At 41.5% G+C, this 22,518-nt stretch overlaps 1 protein-coding gene across 3 annotated transcripts; it reads right to left on the bottom strand.

Annotated features, from left to right (window-relative positions):
- Positions 1-892: 892 nt before the first annotated feature.
- fdx1 (ferredoxin 1) lies at positions 893-19,613 on the bottom strand. Of its 3 annotated transcripts, none has more exons than XM_033022716.1 (5): positions 19,389-19,613; positions 17,255-17,379; positions 11,983-12,112; positions 8,713-8,849; positions 893-911 (listed from the first exon to the last, which is right to left on the bottom strand). In XM_033022716.1, exons 1-4 carry the CDS (start codon positions 19,547-19,549, stop codon positions 8,735-8,737), a joined length of 531 nt encoding a protein of 176 aa, XP_032878607.1. In that variant the 5' UTR covers positions 19,550-19,613; the 3' UTR covers positions 893-911; positions 8,713-8,734. The 3 variants fall into 3 exon arrangements, 2 of the variants coding, with proteins under 2 accessions (XP_032878607.1, XP_032878606.1); XR_004412342.1 differs by lacking the exon at positions 893-911 and adding an exon at positions 3,156-3,459 and having other exon boundaries at positions 3,564-8,849; positions 19,389-19,612; XM_033022715.1 differs by lacking the exon at positions 893-911 and having other exon boundaries at positions 3,156-8,849; positions 19,389-19,612.
- Positions 19,614-22,518: the final 2,905 nt, after the last annotated feature.

Here is a 22,518-nt window from a genome sequence, read left to right as displayed (position 1 = left end):
AAGCACTGGAGGATCCTCGGAGATTGAGGATCATATTGAGCAACACTGAGCAAACAGACGTTTTAAACTGCTGTAATGTTTTATTGATTTGCTGATTCATTTTGACAATATCCATAATGTGAAGTTAAAAGTTTGATGATGTCCAGATGGCATTTTACATAAATCTCTATATATTTAGAGATACGGCGCGGAAACAGGCCTTTCGGCCCACTGACCGCGGCAACCAGCGATCACCCTGTACATTAGCAACTATTGTACACACTTGGGACAATTTACAATTTTATCAAGCCAATTAATTAATCTACATATTTGTAAGTCTTTGGGAGCACCCGTAGAAAACCCACAGTCACAGGGAGAACGTACTAAGTACGTACAGACAGCACCCGTAGTCACGATCGAACCTGGGTTTCTGGTGCTGTAAGGCAACAACTCAACTGCTGTGCCACTGTGCTGGCCAAAAGAGGGGCACCCGGATATGAGCCAGGGACCTCTTGTTCTGCAGTTAAATGCTCTACCACTGAGCTTTACCCCGATTCACTCATTCTAACTTTATACTCGTCAATGGAAATTTGACGGCAAGCAATTTCTCTGCTAATTCTACAATAATGTGACTATATTGCCCGATGTTTATATTATAATCAAGAAATGCTGAAACCTGAAATAAAAATATATGCTTGAAACACTCCCAACATCAGTCTGAAGAAGGGTCTCGACCCAAAACGTCGCCCATTCCTTGTCCAGAGATGCTACCTGGTCTGCTGAGTTACTCCAGCACTTTAGTTCTTTAGTAACTTGTCAGTTTCTTTGTTGAACTAAATTAAGGCGCATGTTGCAATCAAAAGCGCTTGACAATTGGTTGGGAAAGCCAAACTGTAAGAAAGAGGTCTGCGCCTCAGCAGGTCAGGCGGTATCTGGAGAAAAAGAAATGGAGTTCACATTGCAGTAACTTCTGGAATTAGAATATATATTGCAGTAAGACACAAAATGTTGGAGTAACTCAGCTGGACAGGCAACATATATTGCAGTGATATGTCTTGGAATGGGAATTCAGTATCAGAAGTAATTAGTCTTATAATTCATTCTGGATAAAACTATGATCATCTGACATGTGTGAATGATTAAACACTGTGGCTACCTGCTCCTTCTCGAGGAAACAATTTTTATGATGGATGAGGGGTGGGAGATTGCAACCTTCACGTGGTCCACCCTGTTTCGACTAATGCAATCAATCTGACATGCACAAACAAAAGATCAAATAGAGCAAGTTGTCCTACAACTTTAGGCTGTGCACACCGTACGTAAGAAGATGATGGATGAGAACAATTTAGCTGCAACCATTCACTGTACATATAATCATTGCTACCTGTGGGGCAAATTTTATCCCAGGGAATGGTGGGCTCCTGGAAACCACTGGCTGGGATGAAAGTGGAGGCAGATTCGATAGTGGCATTTAAGAGGCTTTGGATAGGTACATGGATATGCAGGGAATGGATTAAGTGCAGACAGGAGGTTAGTTTAACAGCATCATATTTGGCACAGACATGAGTGGGGATAGGTTCCTATGCCAATGTTGTAGTATTAAATGTACCTCATTCACTGACAATCTCTAAATCCAATAAGGAATTAACAGGCTGTGGATGATAATTTTTTGTTTTCAATGGATTCTTTCTTTCTGGAAATTGTGCTAGTAAACTTGCATTTCAATGATTAAAGAAAACTTTGTTAATTTTCTGATCGTCCAGAGTGCTATTGAATAGATCACTTCCTCCTCTCCAAGGACATAAATTATAGTAGAAATAGGCCATTCGGCCCATCAAGTCTATCCCACCATTCAGTCATGGTTGATCTATTCCTCCCTCCTAACCCCATTCTCCTGCCTTCTCCTCATCTCTGACACCTCTACGAATCAAAAATCTATCTATTTCTGCCCTAAAAATATCCACTGACTAGGCCTCCAGTCGTCTGTGGCAAAGTATTCAACAGATTCCCCACTCTCTGACTAAATACATTTCTCCTCATCTCCTTCCTAAAAGATCGTCCTTTAATTCTGAGGCTATGACCTCTAGTTCTAGACTCTCCCACCAGTGGAAACATCCTGTCCACATCCAGGTCTTCTTTAAACATAATGAAATATCTTTAATCATGCTACCAGGCAGCCTTCATGGTCATGTATATCTTACAACCCAACAGTATGAACATTGATGTGTAGGAAGGAACTGCAGATGGTGGTTTACACCTTAGACACAAAATGCAGAGTAACTCAGCGGGACAGGCAGTGTCTCTGGATAGAAGTGGGCGAAGTTTCGGGTTGAGACCCTTCTTCAGACTGAGAGTCAGGGGAGAGGGAGGTAAGGAAGCGTATGGTGTGAAAATTAGATATTAAAGGGGATGAGAATCAAGGAAAATGTAGAATAGATCATTGTTAGCTAGGAGTTACCTTGTTCCAGTGTTGCTGACCACTAACGAAAATTAAAACTGCTACACAATCTGGCTGTTACTACTTCCTGGATTAAGCTGTTTAATTAACTTACATTATTGCATTGCAACGTCAGAAAGTGGGGAAATTAGCTCAATAACTCGGATTCAAAGTATGTCAAGGTATAGACAATTACTGCAGATGTTGCAGATGTGACTGAACTCCTGCTTGAGAATCAAGTGTTCAATTGTCGTATGCACCAGCAATAGAACAATGACATTCTTACATGCAGCCTGTAAATACAATACACATAGATAATATATAATAAACAAAGTATCAATAAAGTAATAACTAATGCAAAAAAAAAAAACCCAGTCCTTAGTGCAACCAAAGACTGCTCATAGTTCATAGTTAAGGTTCGTGCTTTGTTCTATTCAAGAGCCTGATATTTGTTGGGAAGAAATAATGTACTAGTGCACGGGTGATCGTTGTCGGTGCGGACTCAGTGGGCCCAAAGGCTTGTCTTCACGCTGTATCTCTAAACTAAACCCATTCTTGAACCTGGTGGGCACGGTTTTCGGCCTCCTATATCGTCTTCCTAATGGTAGGAGTGAAATTAGAACATCCCAGGGTGGTGTGGGTCTTTGATGATACATCACTTATCTAACTTTGTTTTACATATTTACTTATTCACACAATATACTTTGAGTTTCATAAAAATAACACTTTTACCAATCCGTGACAATTTTAATATCATTTAATATTTCAATGCGATTTTACATACAAAATATCAAATGTCACTTTCATTAAAATAGTGATTCAACAAGCTGAACAAAATATGAATTGAAATAGTTAAATATTCAAAAAGATGTTTGAAATGGCTGGAAAATATTATTTCCTTGTACTTAAAATTATCTAAATAGGGACATACAGTGGTATCCTTGCTGATCCAATTGATTAGCTCTGACTTTAAGGCATCTGTCAGCATAAATATCTTTGTTCCTGTCCTTTTGGATCTGTGGATTTCAGATACAGCAACCAGACTGCTTATTATTCTGAAGAAGGGTTTCAGCCCGAAACGTTGCCTATTTCCTTCGCTCCATAGATGCTGCTGCACCCGCTGAGTTTCTCCAGCATTTTTGTGTACCTGCTTATTATTTGGTGCTGGCTACAGTTCTACCGCTAATCACAGCCGGCATTTTGGACATTCGGATAGAACTGTTATCATGTTCAGATCAGGTGTTCACAGGGATCTGACCTTTTCTGTGTAATGGGAAAAGATCTCCGTGTAAAAAGACAGAAGTGCTGTAGTAACTCACCACTGTCACGTGAAAGCTGTTTTGTAGCTTAGCAAATCTCTGTTTTAACTCAAACTGAACTGCCTTGGTTCTCAGGTGTGTCATTTATCTGTCTTGTTTTGTCTTGACTAGCAATTCTTTCATGAAGTTTGTATGTAAAACCAAAATTCTGTTTGAAGATGTTGAGACAAAGGTTCGTTACTGTGCACACACTAGAAGTTGGCATCTTGAGCAAAACACAAAGCACTGAAGGATCTCAGCAGGTCAGGCAGCATCTGGAGAGGAAACGGACATGTAACGTTTTGGGTTTGGACCCTTTTTTAGACTGATTCAAGAACAAATGCAGAACTCTTACGTAATCCAGATTTTATGTAAGTCGGTATCACCATCTCCATCCCGAAATAACTCACGGAGTCTGAAGAATCTTCTCAACCCTAAACTTTTAGTCTCCATGTTCTCCAGAGATACTGCCTGACCCACTGAGTCGCTCCAGCACTTTGTGTCTGCCACAGAGTATTAACTCTCAGCTGCATCCAGGTGAAATTGATGGGAATGTGGAGAATATTTGAACAAATGGAATTAGTATGAAGGCAGTCTTGATGGTTGCATGAATCCGCGGGCCGAACTATCTGTTCCTCTTAAACATGACTCCACGATTGAATCATTTTATGGCTCTTGGAAATTTTGGGTCACAAAGAGAAAGCATTTGGGAAAGTTTGACATCTCGAGGCTGTGCAGAGGCACCATGTAAGTGGCAGAATCACATCCCAGACAAACCACTAACCCATACTGCCAATCACCAGCAGCCCAGTCTGTGGAAATATGTGGTTTCTACATCGGTCTCTTTAGCCACCTCAGAACCCACAAAACCCAAGTAGAATTAAGTCATTTTTGATTTTGAGGGACTGCCAAAGAATAATATTGCAGCTCTGGGGATTGCATACACAAACCTCTGAAGGAGGTAGCACATATTGTGATTTTTTTGTGTTAGGACATTCACGGCTTTAAGAGTATAAAAACAAGGAAGTCTGCTCATCTTTTATAGAACGCAGCAACAATAGCAGCTGGAGAATTTTGTTTAAGTCTGCGACAAACCTTGAGGAGGATGTCTAGAACTTAGTGAAAGTGTCATAACAATTAACTAATTGCATTAAGGCTGAGTGATTTCATTATATTGAGTGACTAAAGAAGCAAGTGTTGTTCTATAAATTAGTAATTAAGAAGAGGTTTTCTGAAAGCAATGTATGTTTCTGTTTGTGCAAATAAAAGAGAGTTTTCATTGATTGAAAGATTGATAACTAGATTTACAGTGACTGTCCAAACAGTTAAAGGACCGTCCGATGTGAGGAAACATTTATTTACTGATGAAACTGATGCAATATGGAATACAATATCTAAAAGGATGGTGGAAACAAATTTATTAATTAGATTCAAAAGAATTATTTTGGCAAGGAATAAAAAGAGAGATTAATGTGTTTTTAAAAGGAGCTAATGCTGGTTCATGGAATAAAGTGCTCTCTGTTGGTGTTGTGCAAATCTATTGCATAAAAATATTTCATCCAATTATGGATGATGTATGACAAGTGAAAACAAAACTAATTTTTATTAAAATATACAAAGTGCTGGAGTAACTCAGCGGGTCAGGTGGCATCTCAGAAGAACATGGATAGATGATGTTTAGACCCGAAACGTTTACCTATCAAAGGTCTCCAGAGATGCTGTCTGACCCACTAAGTTACTACAGAACTGTGTCTTTTTTTGTCAACCAGAATCTGCAGTTCGTTGTGGCTACAACTGATTTCCATTAGAGTGTGAACAAAATAACATTGTGAGAAGATGACAAAGTTAATATAGTAACGCAGAACACACACAAAAAATCCTTGTTTTGTGAACAGTATTAACTGTCAAATTACAAGTATATATTAAAAGCAATTTTCTATTGTTGACATTTAACAGCTTTTTTGAGAAAGGAAATAACTCCACCAACAAATACAGTAAATTGGAGATATAATTTAAACTTTTTTTTAAAGTATTGAGTTTAATTTTTGTGGAAATGCTCGTCTTAAAGAGTTTTGAATCGTGATATTGGCACTGCTTGTAGATAAAAAGTACATGCTCACAGGATACAGAAAGTAGCAAAGCTAATGACTTCTCTTGAGCTCTGATAATCCTTTCGTGAAAATACTGGATGTAATCAGACTTTGTAAATGCAGCTAAATTGTGCTGAGATTATTATTTACCACGCTCAAACAGAAAGCATTGAAATAAGTAATAAGAGCAGAATTAGACCATTCAGCTCATCAAGTCTACTCCACCATTCAATCATGGCTGATCTATCTCTCCCTCCTTATCCCAGTCTCCTGCCTTCTCCCCATAACCCCTGACATCAGTACGGTGTATAGACGGAAGAAACAGGATATGAATATTAACAACCATGTGCTGTTATATAGCTATAATATTCTGCACAACAGAATGAACATTGAAGTATTTAGCAGTATAATTACATCTTATATAACACATACACACACACACGTATGACAGATGGCAATGTTAGCAAGTAGTGGGTAATGTTAATAAGTATATTAATGAAGCAGGTAAGAATTTAAGCTTCCTGGGGCAATTCTGAAAGGGTACTCTGATGGCAGCAGTGATATGAAAGGGGGCCGACCCAAAATATCTGTCCATTCCCTCCACAGATGCTGCCTGACCCACTGAGTTCCTCCAGCACTTTTTGTTTTGTTCCAAGATTTCAGCATTTGCAGTTACTTGTGCAGAGGTTGGAAATCAGAATTAACAAAAATCAGGAAATTCTTGGGGTTTTTTCCTCCATACTAAAATACTAAAAGCTAAAATATTCACTCAGTTTCTTTCCATAGATGCGGCCAGACCTGTTGAGTGTCCTTAGCATTTTGTTTCTATTATAGTGAAGTAACGGCATGCATGCATACACACAGAAACAAAAACAAACATGTGACAACCAGGGTGGTTGTGGTGAGAGTTTTAACATTTTAACACCCATAGCCAGGTTCAATCCTGACTACGGGTGCTGTCTGTACGGAGTTTGTACATTCTCCCTGTGACCGCGTGGTGTTTCTCTGGGTGTTCCAAAGACGCACAGGTTTGTAGGTTAATTATCTTTGGTAAAACTGCAAATTGTCCCCAGTGTGTTAATGTAAGGGATCGGCCCGGACTCAATGGGCAGAAGGGCCTGTTTCTGCTCTGTATCTCTAGCAGTCACTTTCTGGATTTGTTCAGAATAGTTTTCTGATGGCCCTCATGTTCTTAATGCAGAATGGCCTTAACCAGTTATAATTGCTGGCCTGGCAGAACTTTGTATGTGCCCCAGTAGTGTCTGCACTCTTAACAGAGCATAGTTTCCACTTTCAATGACTTCAGACAAACAATGGCCTAATGCTATACTGCCTAACAGAATGGCCACTCCAAATGTGCTCTGGCTTTTGCCATTAAGCATGTGCTGCATGGAAGCTGGGTCTTACAGTTGCAAGCAGCCTAATACAGGCGAGTCACACATCACAACAGAGAGAGGGAAGTTCTGCATTATTAGGAAACTGTCTACAGCACGATGTTCCACAATGTGTAGCTGCTTCAACTGTGCCTGTGTCAGCAAATGAGTTGAAAAAGTTTATTTTATTTAAATTTATTTCTTGACATAAATTTCATTTGATATTTTTATTCCGTATCCCAGATATTCTAGTAATGATTTGTGAACTCCATAAGGGCAAATCTCGATTACCTGAATTGCGGTAACACAAGCATTACCTGCACCTTTCAACACTATTCTGCTCAACACTAATCAGTCCAAGTTACTGGGAAACCTGATATATGATATTTCCCATGTGATATACTGTACTTTGAATGGATCGAAAGCACTAACAATAATTAGCGATTACTCTTGTACTTCACGGTGAGCGCAGAGAATCAGAGAAGGTAATAGACAACATACTTGCATTGGAAACAGCAAAAAGGTTCGCTTGGTTAGCTCCTGTGTTGTAAATATGATAAAGAAATGTTGAGTCTTTCATCATTGGAGTTTTGAAAATGAGAAGTAATCTTACTAAGAAACGCAAGATTCTGAGGGAAATTAACAAGGCGCATTGTTCCCCTTTAAACTAGAGATAAGGAAGAATTTCTTCTCCAAGACTTGTAAACCTTTGGTATTTCTTCCCCAGAGACCTATTAAGGCAGAGATATACTTTAACTACAAAGGACTCAAAAGGTATTGAGACAGTAGGAAGCGGCATTGGTATTGATTTATTATTATTGAGCCCAAGATTGGATTTCTTGACATAAATTCTGATTGAATTAAGGTGCAGGCTTGAGGGACTAATTGGCCTATTCCCGCTTCTTATGGTATCAGTCATTTCCTTTGTTCTCACCATCCATCTGTTCTCTGCATCTTAAAAGATATTCAATTTTGACGTTCCTGATTCTGAAGAAAATTAATCGACCTGAAATGTTAAGTTTCTCTCTCTACAGATGGAATGTGATCTGCTGAGTACTTACAGCATTTTTATCTCCCCCTAAATCTCTTTCCAGTCCAACTTGTAACACAATTTAAGAAAAGTACCTTGCTTGCCTTTGCATTTAAAACATTTATGGTGTCTAATACTGCCAGCAAAATTCAACATTAGTAACTATGTTAATACCACCTTACAATTGCTGTTTAAAGATTGCTAGATAATCCCATGTTGTAGTATGCTTTCAGTGTGAATTTCAAAGATATTTTAAAAATCTGTTAACATTATGACTTTAAATATAATTCATCATCCCCAAGTCCTGTGTTAAACTATACGCTGTGTACACAGCGGCTAGTCAGTTAAGCAATTTATCTATGTAAATATCCAAAATGATAGCCTAATGAAATTATTCTCCACAAATTAAAACAATCACAGATCTATTTAATATTAAGTAACCCAGTTTAACTAAATATTTTATTTCTGTTCTTCGGGTTATCAAAGAGAATTGAGCCATGCATACTTTGCGACTTAGATTGATCACGTTAGGAGCACGAACTAAAGTCCTTGGTTTCTCTTGCATCAGAAACATCGTTTGGAACCTCTACCGTCATTCCATCCATACACTTCTTAAGGCAAATCTGGCAACCCAAACGAGATCTGAAAGTTAAAATTGAATTATATATTTTTAAACAGTAAAAAATGTCGGTACTTGATGCAGTAAAATACTTTGCTGGCTCAATACAAAAAGTTATACAGTATTGAGCAAAACCTCAAGCACTAGATTCTGACAATGTATACAATGTCCTGAAATATTAGGGGGGGGGTGAGGGGAGATCAATATTCCACGGAACATTTAAACTACTAAACTGTTACCTTGTTGAACCTGGAACTGTTATGCTACATAAGTGAATAAATTTTTAGAAAATCAACTACATTTCATCCTTTGAAGTTAACAGCCTTTCCAAAAACAAGGCAATGTTAACATGATAAATGTTTCCATAAACACTCACTTGTTGAGATTTGTTACAAAATTGCCAATAAGTTACAAAGACAAAATGTTTCATATTTTCCTTTTTATGGATAGAGTAGCTCAAAGCAAAAAATGATAAATTGTTTTAAATCCGAATCAGTTGTCACTGAAAAGTCACAACAAACAACCATTTTTTCCCCTGATGGTTTGCTGAGGATTTGCCAAATCATACCTTGACACAGAGAAGAGTGGCCACACGGAAGGGTACAATGATTCCAAATTAAACTCTCAGACACTTGCCACATGCAATCAATTATTGGCTTAGAGATATTCAAGGATGTTCAAAAAGTAGCATTCAAGAACTAAATCTTTAAAAACTGATGCAGGGCAGCACATCAGACCAAATTATATAGTTAAAATCATAAAGCAATATTCTGTTAACTTAAAGCAGTGATTCCCAAAGTTTTGCCAAACCCTACTTAATAGATGTATTATTTCTGGATGGTAGACAAAAATGCTGGAGAAACTCAGCGGGTGAGGCAGCATCTATGGAGCGAAGGAATAGGTGACGTTTTGGGTCGATACCGCTGGGGTGTAAACTGCCCAAGCGAAATATGAGGTGCTGCTCCTCCAATTTGCAGTTTAGTCCCACTGCAAATTGGAGGAGCAGCACCTCGTATTTTGCCTGGGCAGTTTACACCCCAGCGGTATGAACATTGACTTCTCCAATTTCAGATAATCCTTACTTCTCTTCCCCCCTCCCTTCCCAGCTCTCCCACAGCCTACTGTCTCCACCTCTTCCATTCTTCTTCCTGCCTTCCTGCCCCCCCCCCCTCCACATCAGTCTGAAGGGGGGTCTCGACCCGAAACGTCACTTATCCTTCGCTCCATAGATGCTGCCTCACCCTCTGAGTTTCTCCAGCATTTTTGTCTACCTTTGATTTTTCCAGCATCTGCAGTTCTTTCTTAAACATTTATTATTTCTGGACGATCTCTCATCTGTTCCCTACACTGATAATAAAAATAATTGCTAGTTTTGTTTGATGCCCTCTTCCAACTTGCTACCACCACAGTTCAAATGCAACGCCAAACGATCATGGCCTTTAAAGTAAAACTTCACTGCCTACTTCTGTGGTTCACACATGTACTCAAAACTGCTTTGCAATACATTATTGTATTCCAAACTTCCTTTTTCCTCACAAAAGAAAAATATTTGTAATTAAGCCACCCTACTCCCCACCTTAATTGTAGCTTTATATAGCATTCATCAAGTCAATCAGGGTGGCCTGATTAGTTAGTTAGATATCAGTTGTTAGTTTTACTACTGAAAAACCAGTACTACAGATGCTCCCCGATTTACGATGCTTCGACTTGCGATATTTCAACTTTACGATCGGCAAATGCTCAGCAACGGCAGTGAGCCTCACGTCACTTCCGGTCATGCGATCGCGATGTATTAAATGCTTTTTTGACGTGATATTTTCAGTTTACAATAGGTTTATCGGAACGTAACCCCATCGTAGGTCGAGAAGCAGCTGTATTTTTGTGCTGAACCAAACTTATGCAAGAGGGTACTAACATTCAGTTACTCAGTATTCCCTGAGCCATGCATCTACTAAAATTAATTAATTACTTTGGCACCCTATAACCTTAAGGAAAGCTCTAATGTAATTCCAAATTGAGGTAGCTTAACCTGGGAGACTAATCTTCAACTGGCAAAATTGTTCCATTATATGGTGGTGTAAAGCATGCTGCAGCTCAACATAAATTGCTAAATTGAAACACCTCAGAACATTAAAATATTTGGAGGAGGAAATCCACATTTCAGATGGACTTCACAAACTAACTCCATGATTTCTGTAGTGTTTTAACTTAAAAGAACAAAGGCGGAGTGTCTCAAACTTTGCATAAATGTTGTCATGAAACATAGAAGCCAGATATGAAGGGTATATTCCATTCTTCCCCAGACCAGCAAGTTTTAGTGCCACACGGGGGCGCCGTTTGAAGGCAGCCTCTGCCTACTGTCTGTCTGGTTTTTTTTCATCTTTTTTTTATTTTTAGTCTGTTTAAAAGTAAGTTTTGAAGGTCTTTTTATATGGGAGAGGGGGGCAGGGGAAAGGGGGAACCATTTCTTTGTCTCATCCTGGTGAGGATGCGACTATTCTCCGAGTCGCATCTTCGCCCCCTCCTCACGCCCTACCAACTGGATTGGCGCGGCCTTTCCTGCCGGAGACCGGCCAGAGCTTCAGCAGCGGCAGCACTGAATTAACATCGCTGTGTGGAGCGGGCGGAGCCTTACTGGGGATCGCTTGTTGAATGTCCGGCCAGCTCGGCCTGTGGACTTCAGGAGCCGCGGTCTCCGGTAGGAAGTGGCCGATTCAGAACTCCAAACCGCTGAGAGTGTTCTCCGTTCCAACGTTGGAGTTTCGATCATCCCGGCGAGAGGGCCTGAAACATCGGGGCCCCCGACCACGGGTGAACAAGGAGGAAGATGGCCTTCCCTCACAGTGGGAAACGTTGATTCTGCTGTGTTGGGATGTCTATGTTAAATTCCATCGTGTGCTGTGTTCCTTTTTTATTCGTATGGCTGTATGGCAACCCAAATTTCACTGTACTAATTGGTGCATGCAACAATAAATGTAAACTTGAACTTGAACTGTTACAGAAAAACAGCGTGGAAACAGGCCCTTTGGCCCACCGAATCCTAGCCAACCACCCGTACATTAGTTCTAACCTATACTCTAGGGACAATTTACAGAAGCAAATTGGATTATCATCTCATAGGGATTTCGAAAAAGTGCAAAATAAGTAATATCTTACGTGTCAGTGAGACCATATGCAAGGTCTAACATATCCATCTCTTCATCTGTGATGCAGTCCAGCTTCTTATAAATGGGTTCCTCAAAAAGTAGATGACATGTAGAGCAAGCCAAGGTTCCTTCACAAGCACCTACAAATAGGGCACATGCTGTCAATTGAAGGCTACCACTAGCTTTCTGGTTAAACTGTATCTAAAAACACAATTCTGAGCAAAAATTAAAAAATTTAAAAATAGAAGTTCGTCAATATCTCGAAGTAGCATGCCAAAAAGTCTGTAAGTGTACACTTCTATCACATTTACCTGCATTTTATACATTTTCTGACAATATTTTCTTTCATCCATTTATCCAATGCAATTGTAAACGTTTACTTAGCTTATCTAAACCGCTAACTTTAGAAGTTGAAGTACTTGGAATTGTTATCGTTCTGTGTTCTATTTTAATATTTAATTTTGTACCCATGCCAACTTAGGACTTAGAAACATCTACCTAATTCTGCCCTTTTATAATTTTAAGCACCTTTTATATTGGTGCTTACTTTGTACTGCTATAATAAAGAGATCTACATTTGTATTTCCGCATACCACCATGATTCCAGTGAATTTATGCTATTTTTTTCTTGCTAAGATTACATTTTCCTGCTCATTACAGTCAGCACAAAAAACCAAATCTATTATGAAAACACTGAACAAAGTTTCTGCTGCTAAATTCAAGAACAGATGACATTTTGAAACATCACATCTTTTACAGCATTAACCAAAAGACCACCAGAAACTTAATGTCAGCTGGTCCAAACATTGACAGCACTATGCTACTGCAGCAGCTCCTGGTGGCTGGCATTATGAATATCATTGACAATAAAATATAACTAAGAAGCAAACCAGTGCTGCTCACACTGTCACTAAAATTCCTCTGCCCATGGAACCTATAAGCGAGTTCGGTTTTCCGACTGTTTCCGAAGGCGCATGCCCGGGTCAAAGATCATTATGCATAACATTGCTGGAAAGCAGTGGAGCAGTGAACCTTCATTTCTTCATTTTTTCCCCGTTTTGATTCTTCTAGGTAAGAAAATACAGCTTTAAAACTATGAAATAGTTGTATTTATTTGTTACTTTGTTAAAGCTAAGATTATTTTGTTGATTTATTGCTTTATGATTTGGTGAGTGGTCGATGTCGGGTCTGGGTCTGTTGAGTTGCTGCTGGGCCATCCCCGTCCCCTCCCGGGTGCCTCTCGTCCCTGTCGGGCTGGGCCGGGCTTGCATCCGGAGTGGGGAGGAGGCCGAGTTGTTGTAGCGCTTTGTTTGTATGGCTGGCGGGGGGGGGGGGGGGGTTGGCTGCTGGCGGACCCCGGCCCATCGGGGAGTGGGGTTGGGCTGGAGTTGGTGCTTCTTCTCCGCGCTGGCTTTGGGCCTGGGGCCGCTGGTGTCGTCGGTCCGGGGCTGTCGGCTGGCCGTGCGGGAGTTGAGCTGGGGTTGCCGCTTCAACTCCGCGCTGGCTGCGACCAATGACGCCAGCGGCCCCACAGCCAGTAGAATAATATGTTTGCACTGCAACCCACAAGTTTAAGAGACACAGGAGAACCAGGGCCCGAGTGAATGGAAGGCCGCACGGAAACCAGAGTCCAATCAGCCAGATACATGCTGACATTATTATTAGAAACATAGAAAATAGGAGCAGGAGGAGGCCATTTGGCCCTTCGAGCCAGCATTGTGATCATGGCTGATGATCCACAATCAGTAAACCGTGCCTGCCTTCTCCCCATATCCCTTGATTCCGCTAGCCCCTAGAGATCTATCTAACTTTTACATTCATCCAGTGAAATGGCCTCTACTGCCTTCTATGGCAGAATTCCACAAATTCACAACTCTCTGGGTGAAAAAGTTTATTTTCATCTCAGTTTTAAATGGCCTCCCCTTTATTCTTAGACTATGGCCCCTGGTTCTGGACTCCCCCAATATTGGGAACATTTTTCCTGCATCTAGCTTATCCAGTCCTTTTATAATTTTATACGTTTTTATATGATTCCCTCTCATCCTAAACTCCAGTGAATACAAGCCCAGTCTTTCCAATCTTTCCTCATATGACAGGCCCACAATCCCGGGGATTAACCTCGTGAACCTACGCTGCATTGCCTCAATTTAGAAGACCAGAACTGCACACAAGACTCCACATATGGTCTCACCTGGGCCTTGTACAACTGTAGAAGGACCTCTTTACTCCTATACTCAAATACTCTCATAATGAAGGCCAACATGCCATTAGCTTTCTTCACTGCCTGCAGTACCTACATGTTTACTTTCAGTGACTGATGTACAAGGACACCCAGGTCTTGTTGCACTTCCCTTTTTTCTAATCTGACACCATTGAGATAATAATCTGCCTCCTTGTTCTTGCCGCCAAAGTGGATAACCTCACATTTATCTACATTATACTGCATCTGCCCACTCGCTCAACCTGTCCAAGTCACCCTGCAACCTCCTAGCAGTTCACACTGCCACCCAGCTTTGTGTCATCTGCAAAGTTGCTAGTGTTACTTTTAATTCCATCTTCTAAATCATTAATATATATTGAAAGTAGTTGCGGCCCCAGCAACAGATACACTACATCCACTGGCTCTCCTTCATCCATTTTACTTGTCACATCCTCAAAAAATTCCAGAAGATTAGTCAAGCAGGATTTCCCCTTCATAAATCCATGCTGACTTGGGCCAATCCCTTTACTGCTATCCAAATGTGCCGTAATTACTTCTTTAATAATTGACTCCAGCATCTTCCCCATCACCGATGTCAGGCTAACTGGTCTATAATTCCCCGTTTTCTCTCTCGCTCCTTACTTGAAAAGTGGGATAACATTAGCTACCCTACAATCCACAGGAACTGATCCTGAATCTATAGAACATTGGAAAATGATCACCAATGCATCCATGATTTCTGAGCCACCTCCTGGAGTACCCTGGGATACAGACCATTAAGCCCTGGGGATTTATTAGCCTTCGGTCCTATCAGTTTACCCAATACTATTTCTCGCCTAATGCAAATTTCTCTCTGTTCCTCAGTCTCCTTAGATCCTCTGTCCTCTAGTACATCTTGGAGATTGTTTGTGTCTTCCTTAGTGAAGACAGAACCAAAGTACCTGTTCAACTCTACCTGCCATTTCCTTGTTCTCCATAAAAATTTCACCCGTTTCTGCCTTCAAGGGTCCTATATTTGTCTTTACTAATCTTTTTCTCTCAACATACCTAAAGAAGCTTTAACTATACTTCTTTATATTCGTGGCCAGTTTACCCTCGTACTTCATCTTTTCACCCCGTATTGCCCTTTTTGTTACCTTCTGCTGTCCTTTGAAAATTACCCAATCATCTGGATTCCCGCTACTCTTTGCTATGTTATAAACCTCTTTTTTAAGTTTTATTCCATCCCTAACTTCCATTGTCAGCCACGGTTGCTTCTTACTCCACTTAGAATCTTTCTTCCTCTTTGGAATGAAATGATCCTGCATCTTCTGGATTATTGCCAGTAATTCCTGCCATTGCTGTTCCACAGTCATTCCTGCTAGGATGCTTTTCCAGTCGACCTTGGCCAGCTCCTCTCTCATGCCTTCATAGTCCCCTTTGTTCAACTGCAACTCTGATTTAACCTTCTCCCTCTCAAATTGCAGATTAAAACTCATCATATTATGGTCACTACCTCTAGCGGTTCCTTTACCTGGAGTTCCCTTATTAAATCTGGTTCATGAGACAACACTACATCCAGAATTGCTTTCTCTCCGGTAGGTTCCAGTACAATCCATCTCAGAGGCACTCTACAAAACTCCCTTTCTTGGGGTCCAGAACTAACCTGATTTTCCCAGTCTACCTGCATATTGAAATCTCCCATAACCACAGTGGTATTACCTTTGTTACATGCCAAATTTAACTCCTGCTGCAACTTGAACCCTATAACCAGGCTACTGTTTGGGGGCCTGAAGATAACTCCCATTAGTGTCTTCTTACCTTTACAATTCCTCAATTCTATCCACAGCAACTACATCGTCAGTCCCTATGACACCCCTCGCAAGGGACTGAATTTCATCCCTCACCAACAGAGCTACCCCCCCTCCTTTGCCCACCTGCCTGTCCTTTCTATAGGATGTATAACCCTGAATATTCAGTTCCCAGTCGCGATCCTCCTGCAACCATGTCTCAGTAATCCCCACAATGTCTACCAATCTCTAACAGAGCCTCAAGCTCAACCACTTTAATTCTTATACTTTGCGCATTCATATATACTTTTAATCCATTACTCACCTCACCTTTCACATCGATTCCTATTTCACTTGGTCATACTCTCCTATCCCTTCGTGAGCTTTCTGTCCCGTTAATTCTGGTGTCTTTCTTAACTTTTTCTATACTCTCTTTCCCTTTAACTCCATCCTTGTATTTCCAATTTGTCTCCGTGTTACGTGTACTGAGATACAGACCAGTCAAATTAAACGATTCATGAATACAATAAAGCCATACACAAGTATAGTCATCTATACTATAATCCTTATCAGTTGCAGCACCATTGTGCAAATCATATCATAATGACTTGCTTAAACCCACTGCTAAGCTTAAACAATGCTGTTTAATTTGGTTTAGAGATGCAGCATGGAAACAGGTCCATGCGTTCATGCTGACCTTCGATTACCCGTTCACACTAGTGTTCGTTATCACACTTTCTACACACTAGGGGCAATTTATAGCGGTCAATTAACCTACAAACCCACATGTATTTGGGACGTGGGAGGAAACTGGAGAACCTGGAGGAAACCCACACGGTCACAGGGAGTGTGAAAACTCCACACAAAAAACACCCAATGACAGGATCTCTGAGACTGGGAGGAAACAGTCCTAACCACTGCACCATTGCGCCACCCTCTTTTCCTTCAGCTACTCAGCTCCAAATAAGATAATTGGAATGTTTTTCAGAGGGTGCAAGAATCCTCTGGGGTGAAGGAAAGGAGGGGACTAGAAGCCAACAGTGGGGTGTGGAGAAGGAAATGGAAGCAGCACATGGGAGGAAGAAGGCATGCAAGACCATAGGAAGGGAGAGGGGGCATGCAATGTCAATGGAGTGAGGGGTGCAGGGATGCAAGAGCCCATGAAATGTATAGCACCAAATCTGTTGATCTTTTCAACACGTTAATGTTTTTCTTCTAATTGACTGAATCATTGCAGGTAAACAAGCAACAAGAAGTTGGAGTTACAATCATTTTTTTTTAAATCTCATTGAATTAAAAATAGCTGGACTTACCAAAACCATCAATGTCCAGATCATTTTCAATGACAACATCTAATAGAGTATCACCTAAATTTCCCACTGCTGTAAGTTTCTCTCCATCACGGTTAATAAAATTGACCTTCACTTTATCTTCTGAACTGCAAAAAGAGAACAAGGTGGATGTTTGCTCCGCTGGCTGAAATGGACAACCTAAACTTATTTCCTTTGAAATCAAATGAAAATATACCAATATAACCAATATAATCAAATAACCAATATATCATTAAAATCTCCATAGAATTTCAACAGACCATAGAACTACATTTAAAATACCATAGAACTGCATTTAAAAAATTGAACAGAAACTCTATTGGATATTACATATTATGGAATTTGACCCAGAAAAGGAATAGGAAAACAAGTTGTCTTGTTACTCTTGATTATCCAGTAACCATTACAGAAGGTGCATTTGCAGGCTCTGTTATGACACCCTATGGGGAAGTCATGTTCCAATACAGTTTACACTTTTTATTGGGACCTCTTTATAATGGATTTTGGTTATAGTGCCCATTTGTATTGGGGAAAAAAGGACTGAATTGAAATGAACAAGTGGAAAATTGGTAACACTCAACCGAGCTCAACAGATCGCATGCAGGGAAAATGAGAGAAATGGATGAGTAATAATTTGAAGTATAATAATGTAATGGGGAGAAAAATTGTTAAGCCAGAAAAGTTAGCACCAGCATCATCACTAAATGAATTAGGGAAGACTCATGTGGAATATAAACTAACACAATGTAGATGGCATGGCCTAATTCTGTACTATAAATTAGAATTTGATTTAAATAGCTTACACCAACATTTTCCACTAAGATATCGGCAAAGAAATTAGTGAAATAACTTGTTTCTGTAAGTTAAAGTTCAAATTTATTTGTCACCATAAGGTGCAGTGAAATGTAATTTACCATGCAGCGTTACAATTAAAATAGGACAATACACAACATAATTCAACACAGGCATCTACCACAGCATTCTTCACTGTGGTGGAAGGCAACACAGTTCAGACAGTCCTCCTCCTCCCTTGTTCACCCATGGTCAGACCAGCAGCACGGTGCGTAGTTTTAAGTTGAAAGGACTCAGCAAACTGAATCAGTATGAAGAAGGGTCCCAACCCGAAATGGCATATGTACCTATATAGTGACATTTTTTGTTTTGCAATGCATACATCATGAAAATGAGTGGCGTTCAGATAAATAAAACAGTGTTATCAGTTTGTATCAAAAGCATTTATTCACATCAGATTTCCAATTAGCTAGTGACTAACATGCTTGGAAGCTCGGAGTTAATGAAATGTAAACAGCCATACACAAATAACAGCTTACATTATTTAAGTGCCAAACACTAGAGTTCCAAAAGAGAAACAGTGTTCCAAGCTCTGTAGTGGAAAGAAATTACCAGCCTTGAAAAAATAACATCACCACTTACACCGAGGATTCTAGCCCATGTCAATTCAAAAGAGAAGGAAGGGGGATGGTATTGACAACATCAAGACCATTCATTGGGAGTGCACCACATCGGAACCAGACCATCCGCCCCATTTGTCTGACTTCCTGAAGATGCTGAGGATCTGAGAGTTGAGTTTAACGACACGTGTACCAATGTACAGTGAAAATATGTTGTTGCTTAGTAAACAGTCAGTGGAAAGACAATACATGATTACAATCGAGCCATCCACATTGTACAGATAGGAGGGCCCGAGTTGTGCAACAAGAGTCGGCTGGAGCGGATAGCCAAGGTCAAGCAAAAATAGCGCTCACCTCTTGATTACTGAGGAGAATTTGGTCACCGAGTGTGTGTTGCTCTCAGGGCTGCTGTACTTAGTGCATGTGTGAACAGATATATCACTTTCTTTTACGCTCATCCTGAGAGAAGGCACAACTCTGATGAAATGCCCAACATGTCAACGCTCAGCTCAGCTCAACTGATATCAACGTCCCAAGGAAATGTTTTGGCACCAATTACCTTTGCGGACTTCCCTCCCATCTGAGTGAAGTCAGGTATGATGATATAAAATTATGATATACCTGGACGCCGCTCCGTAACAGGTGTGTCGCCATAGTTACCTGGGCCCTGTGTCACCGGCCGCCACCTAAGCCCCTCGCCTCACCTCAGTAACCGGGCAGCCGTGCTCAACAAACGTCGGTCCGACCCTTCCCGCCGCCGGCATCCTCGCTGCAAGCTCCTGTACGAGGCCGAGGAACGCAGGCACCTCGCCGCCGCGCTCAGCGAGGGCAACAGCTTCGTGAGGAAACGACCGCCGGCCGCCATGTCCCCCCCCAGGCCCAGCCCGTTGACGAGCTGCTTCCGGTTCTTCCACGAAACCCGCGCGCCACCGTCGCCGCGCGCTCACGACCTCTGCGAGCTGACGTCACGCGCCGACGGACGCGCGCAAGGCGCCGAGAGGCGCGCGTCCGTCTCCAAGGCAACGGGCAGGCCCGTCGCTCAGGCTTGGGGCGAAGGTACTCGAGGTAATATTGTCCCTGGACTCTGGATGTATCCCTGTCTCGTTCAGCCCTGCCTTTATTAAGTAGGTTCTGCTTTATTATTTAGAAACAAGGAACTGCAGATGCTGGTTTACAACAAAAAAAGGACACAAAGTGTTGGATAAAACTGGATTAACTCAGCAGGTCAGGCAGCATCTGTGGAGAAGGGACCCATCTCAATCAGAAATATCACCTATCCATGTTCTGGACACCTATCCTTGGTCCTTTTAAATGCAGCAGGAAATTAAGAAGGTAACCAGTATTTAACCTTTATTAAATAAAGGTTTGAGCAAAGATGACCAAAAACCAAAATACTGGAGGAGCACAGCGGGTCAGACAATAGACAATAGGTGCAGGCGTAGGCCATTCGGCCCCTCGAGCCAGCACCGCCATTCAATGTGATCATGGCTGATCATCCCAAATCAGTACCCCGTTCCTGTCTTCTCCCCATATCCCCTATCTTTAAGAGCCCTATCTAGCTCTCTCTTGAAAGTATCCAGAGAACCGGCTTCCACCGCCCTCTGAGGCAGAGAATTCCACAGACTCACAACTTTCTGTGAGAAAAAGTGTTTCCTCGTCTCCGTTCTAAATGGCTTACCCCTTATTTTTAAACTGTGGCCCCCGGTTCTGGACTCACCCAACATCGGAAAAATGTTTCCTGCCTCTAGCATGTCCAAACCCTTAATAATCTTATATGTTTCAATAAGATATCCTCTCATCCTTCTAAACCCCAGAGTATACAAGCCCAGCCGTTCCATTCTCTCAACATATGACAGTCCCGCCATCCCGGGAATTAACCTTGTAAACCTGTGCTGCACTCCCTCAATAGCAAGAATGTCCTTCCTCAAATTAGGGGACCAAAACTGCACACAATATTCCAGGTGTGGTCTCACTAGGGCCCTATACAACTGCAGAAGGACCTCTTTGCTCCTATACTCAACTCCTCTTGTTATGAAGGCCAACATGCCATTTGCTTTCTTCATTGCCTGCTGTACCTGCATGCTTACTTTCATTGACTGATGAAATAACCCCCAATAACCTTTTCTGGCTTAAGCCCTCCCTTCACCACCTCCAGTTTAAATTCCATTTGGAATATTTTGGAGGACCAAGAAACCAAGAACCAAGAACAAGGACCCGCAGATCCCGTTGTACTTCCCCTTTTCCCAACTTCACACCATTTAGATAGTAATCTGCCTTCCTGTTTTTGCTACCGAAGTGGATAACCTCACATTTATCTACATTAAACCGCATCTGCCATGTATCTGCCCACTCGCTCACCCTGTATTCTCATAGCATCCTCCTCATAGTTCACACTGCCACCCAGCTTTGTGTCATCTGCAAATTTGCTAATGTTACTTTGAATCCCTTCATCTAAATCATTGATGTATATTGTAAATAGCTGCGGTCCCAGCACCGAGCCTTGCGCTACCCCACTAGTCACTGCCTGCCATTCTGAAAGGGACCCGTTAATCCCTACTCTTTGTTTCCTGCCTGCCAACCAATTTTCTATCCATGTCAGCACTTCCCCCCAGTACCATGTGCCCTAATTTTGCCCACTAATCTCCCATGTGGGACCTTATCAAATTCTTTCTGAAAGTCCAGGTACACTACATCCACTGGCTCTCCCTTGTCCATTTTCCTAGTTACATCCTCAGAAAATTCCAGAAGACTAGTCAAGCATGATTTCCCCTTCGTAAATCCATGCTGACTCAGCCGATCCTGTTACAGTTATCCAAATGTGCCGCTATTTCATCTTTTATAATTGACTCCAGCATCTTCCCCACCACCGATGTCTGGCTAACTGGTCTATAATTCCCTGTTTTCTTTCTCCCGCATTTCTTAAAAAGTGGAATAACATTAGCTACCCTCCAATCCACAGGAACTGATCCTCAATCTATAGAACATTGGAAAATGATCACCAATGCACCCACGATTTCTAGAGCCACTTCCTTAAGTACCCTGGGATGCAGATCATCAGGCCCTCTGGATTTATCAGCCTTCAGTCCCATCAGTCAACCCAGTTCCTCAGTCACCCCAGATCCTCTGGCCATCAGGCAGCATCTGTGGAGGGAATGGACAAACAACGTTTAGGGTTGGAACTCTTTTTCAGATGCCTTAACATTTCCTACCGGACCCATGTCTCTCCAACCCCCCTCCCATGCTCCTTGCAGTTTTTTCCTCCTCATTGTAAATTAGAATGAGACTATGCCATGCACATATAGGACTGTTGGCAGAGCTTGAATTCATCTTGATCTCTCAGCTGGAGCTGGAGAGCCGCATGGTGATGTCAGGAGATAAAACAACGTCAAGATTTCCACTGAATGTACAGCAAAACTAAGAAAATTATTATTTATATCTACAAGGAAAGACACAAAATGCTGGAGCAACTCAGTGGGTCAGGCAGCATCCCTGGAGAAAATGGATATGTGACGTTCCGGGTTGGGATATCTACACTTGAACAATAAACAACAGAACAAGCAAGGCTGCAAACATTGGGTGAGAGTTGAGTGTGAAATTTCGAGGGAGCGTAGCGACCGAGGGGGGGAGGGTGTGGGACGGGGTGTCCCCCCTACCACGGTCGGCAGCTTTTGCATTTTTCAGCTTGAAATTGTGCAATCTGGTGCATACTGTAGCGAGTATGTAGCGAGTCAACTTACACTCGAATGCAACATTTATGCTTTAAATTGGATTAGGTATGAATAAGGCTAGGCTAAATTACATTCCTAATTACATTCCACAATAGAGCCAGGCTCT

This window comes from Amblyraja radiata, chromosome 6 (assembly GCF_010909765.2).
Source record: "Amblyraja radiata isolate CabotCenter1 chromosome 6, sAmbRad1.1.pri, whole genome shotgun sequence".
Lineage (NCBI taxonomy): Eukaryota > Metazoa > Chordata > Chondrichthyes > Rajiformes > Rajidae > Amblyraja > Amblyraja radiata.
The sequence above is the reverse complement of the archived record's forward strand: the minus strand, read 5'-3'. Positions and strand labels throughout refer to the sequence as shown.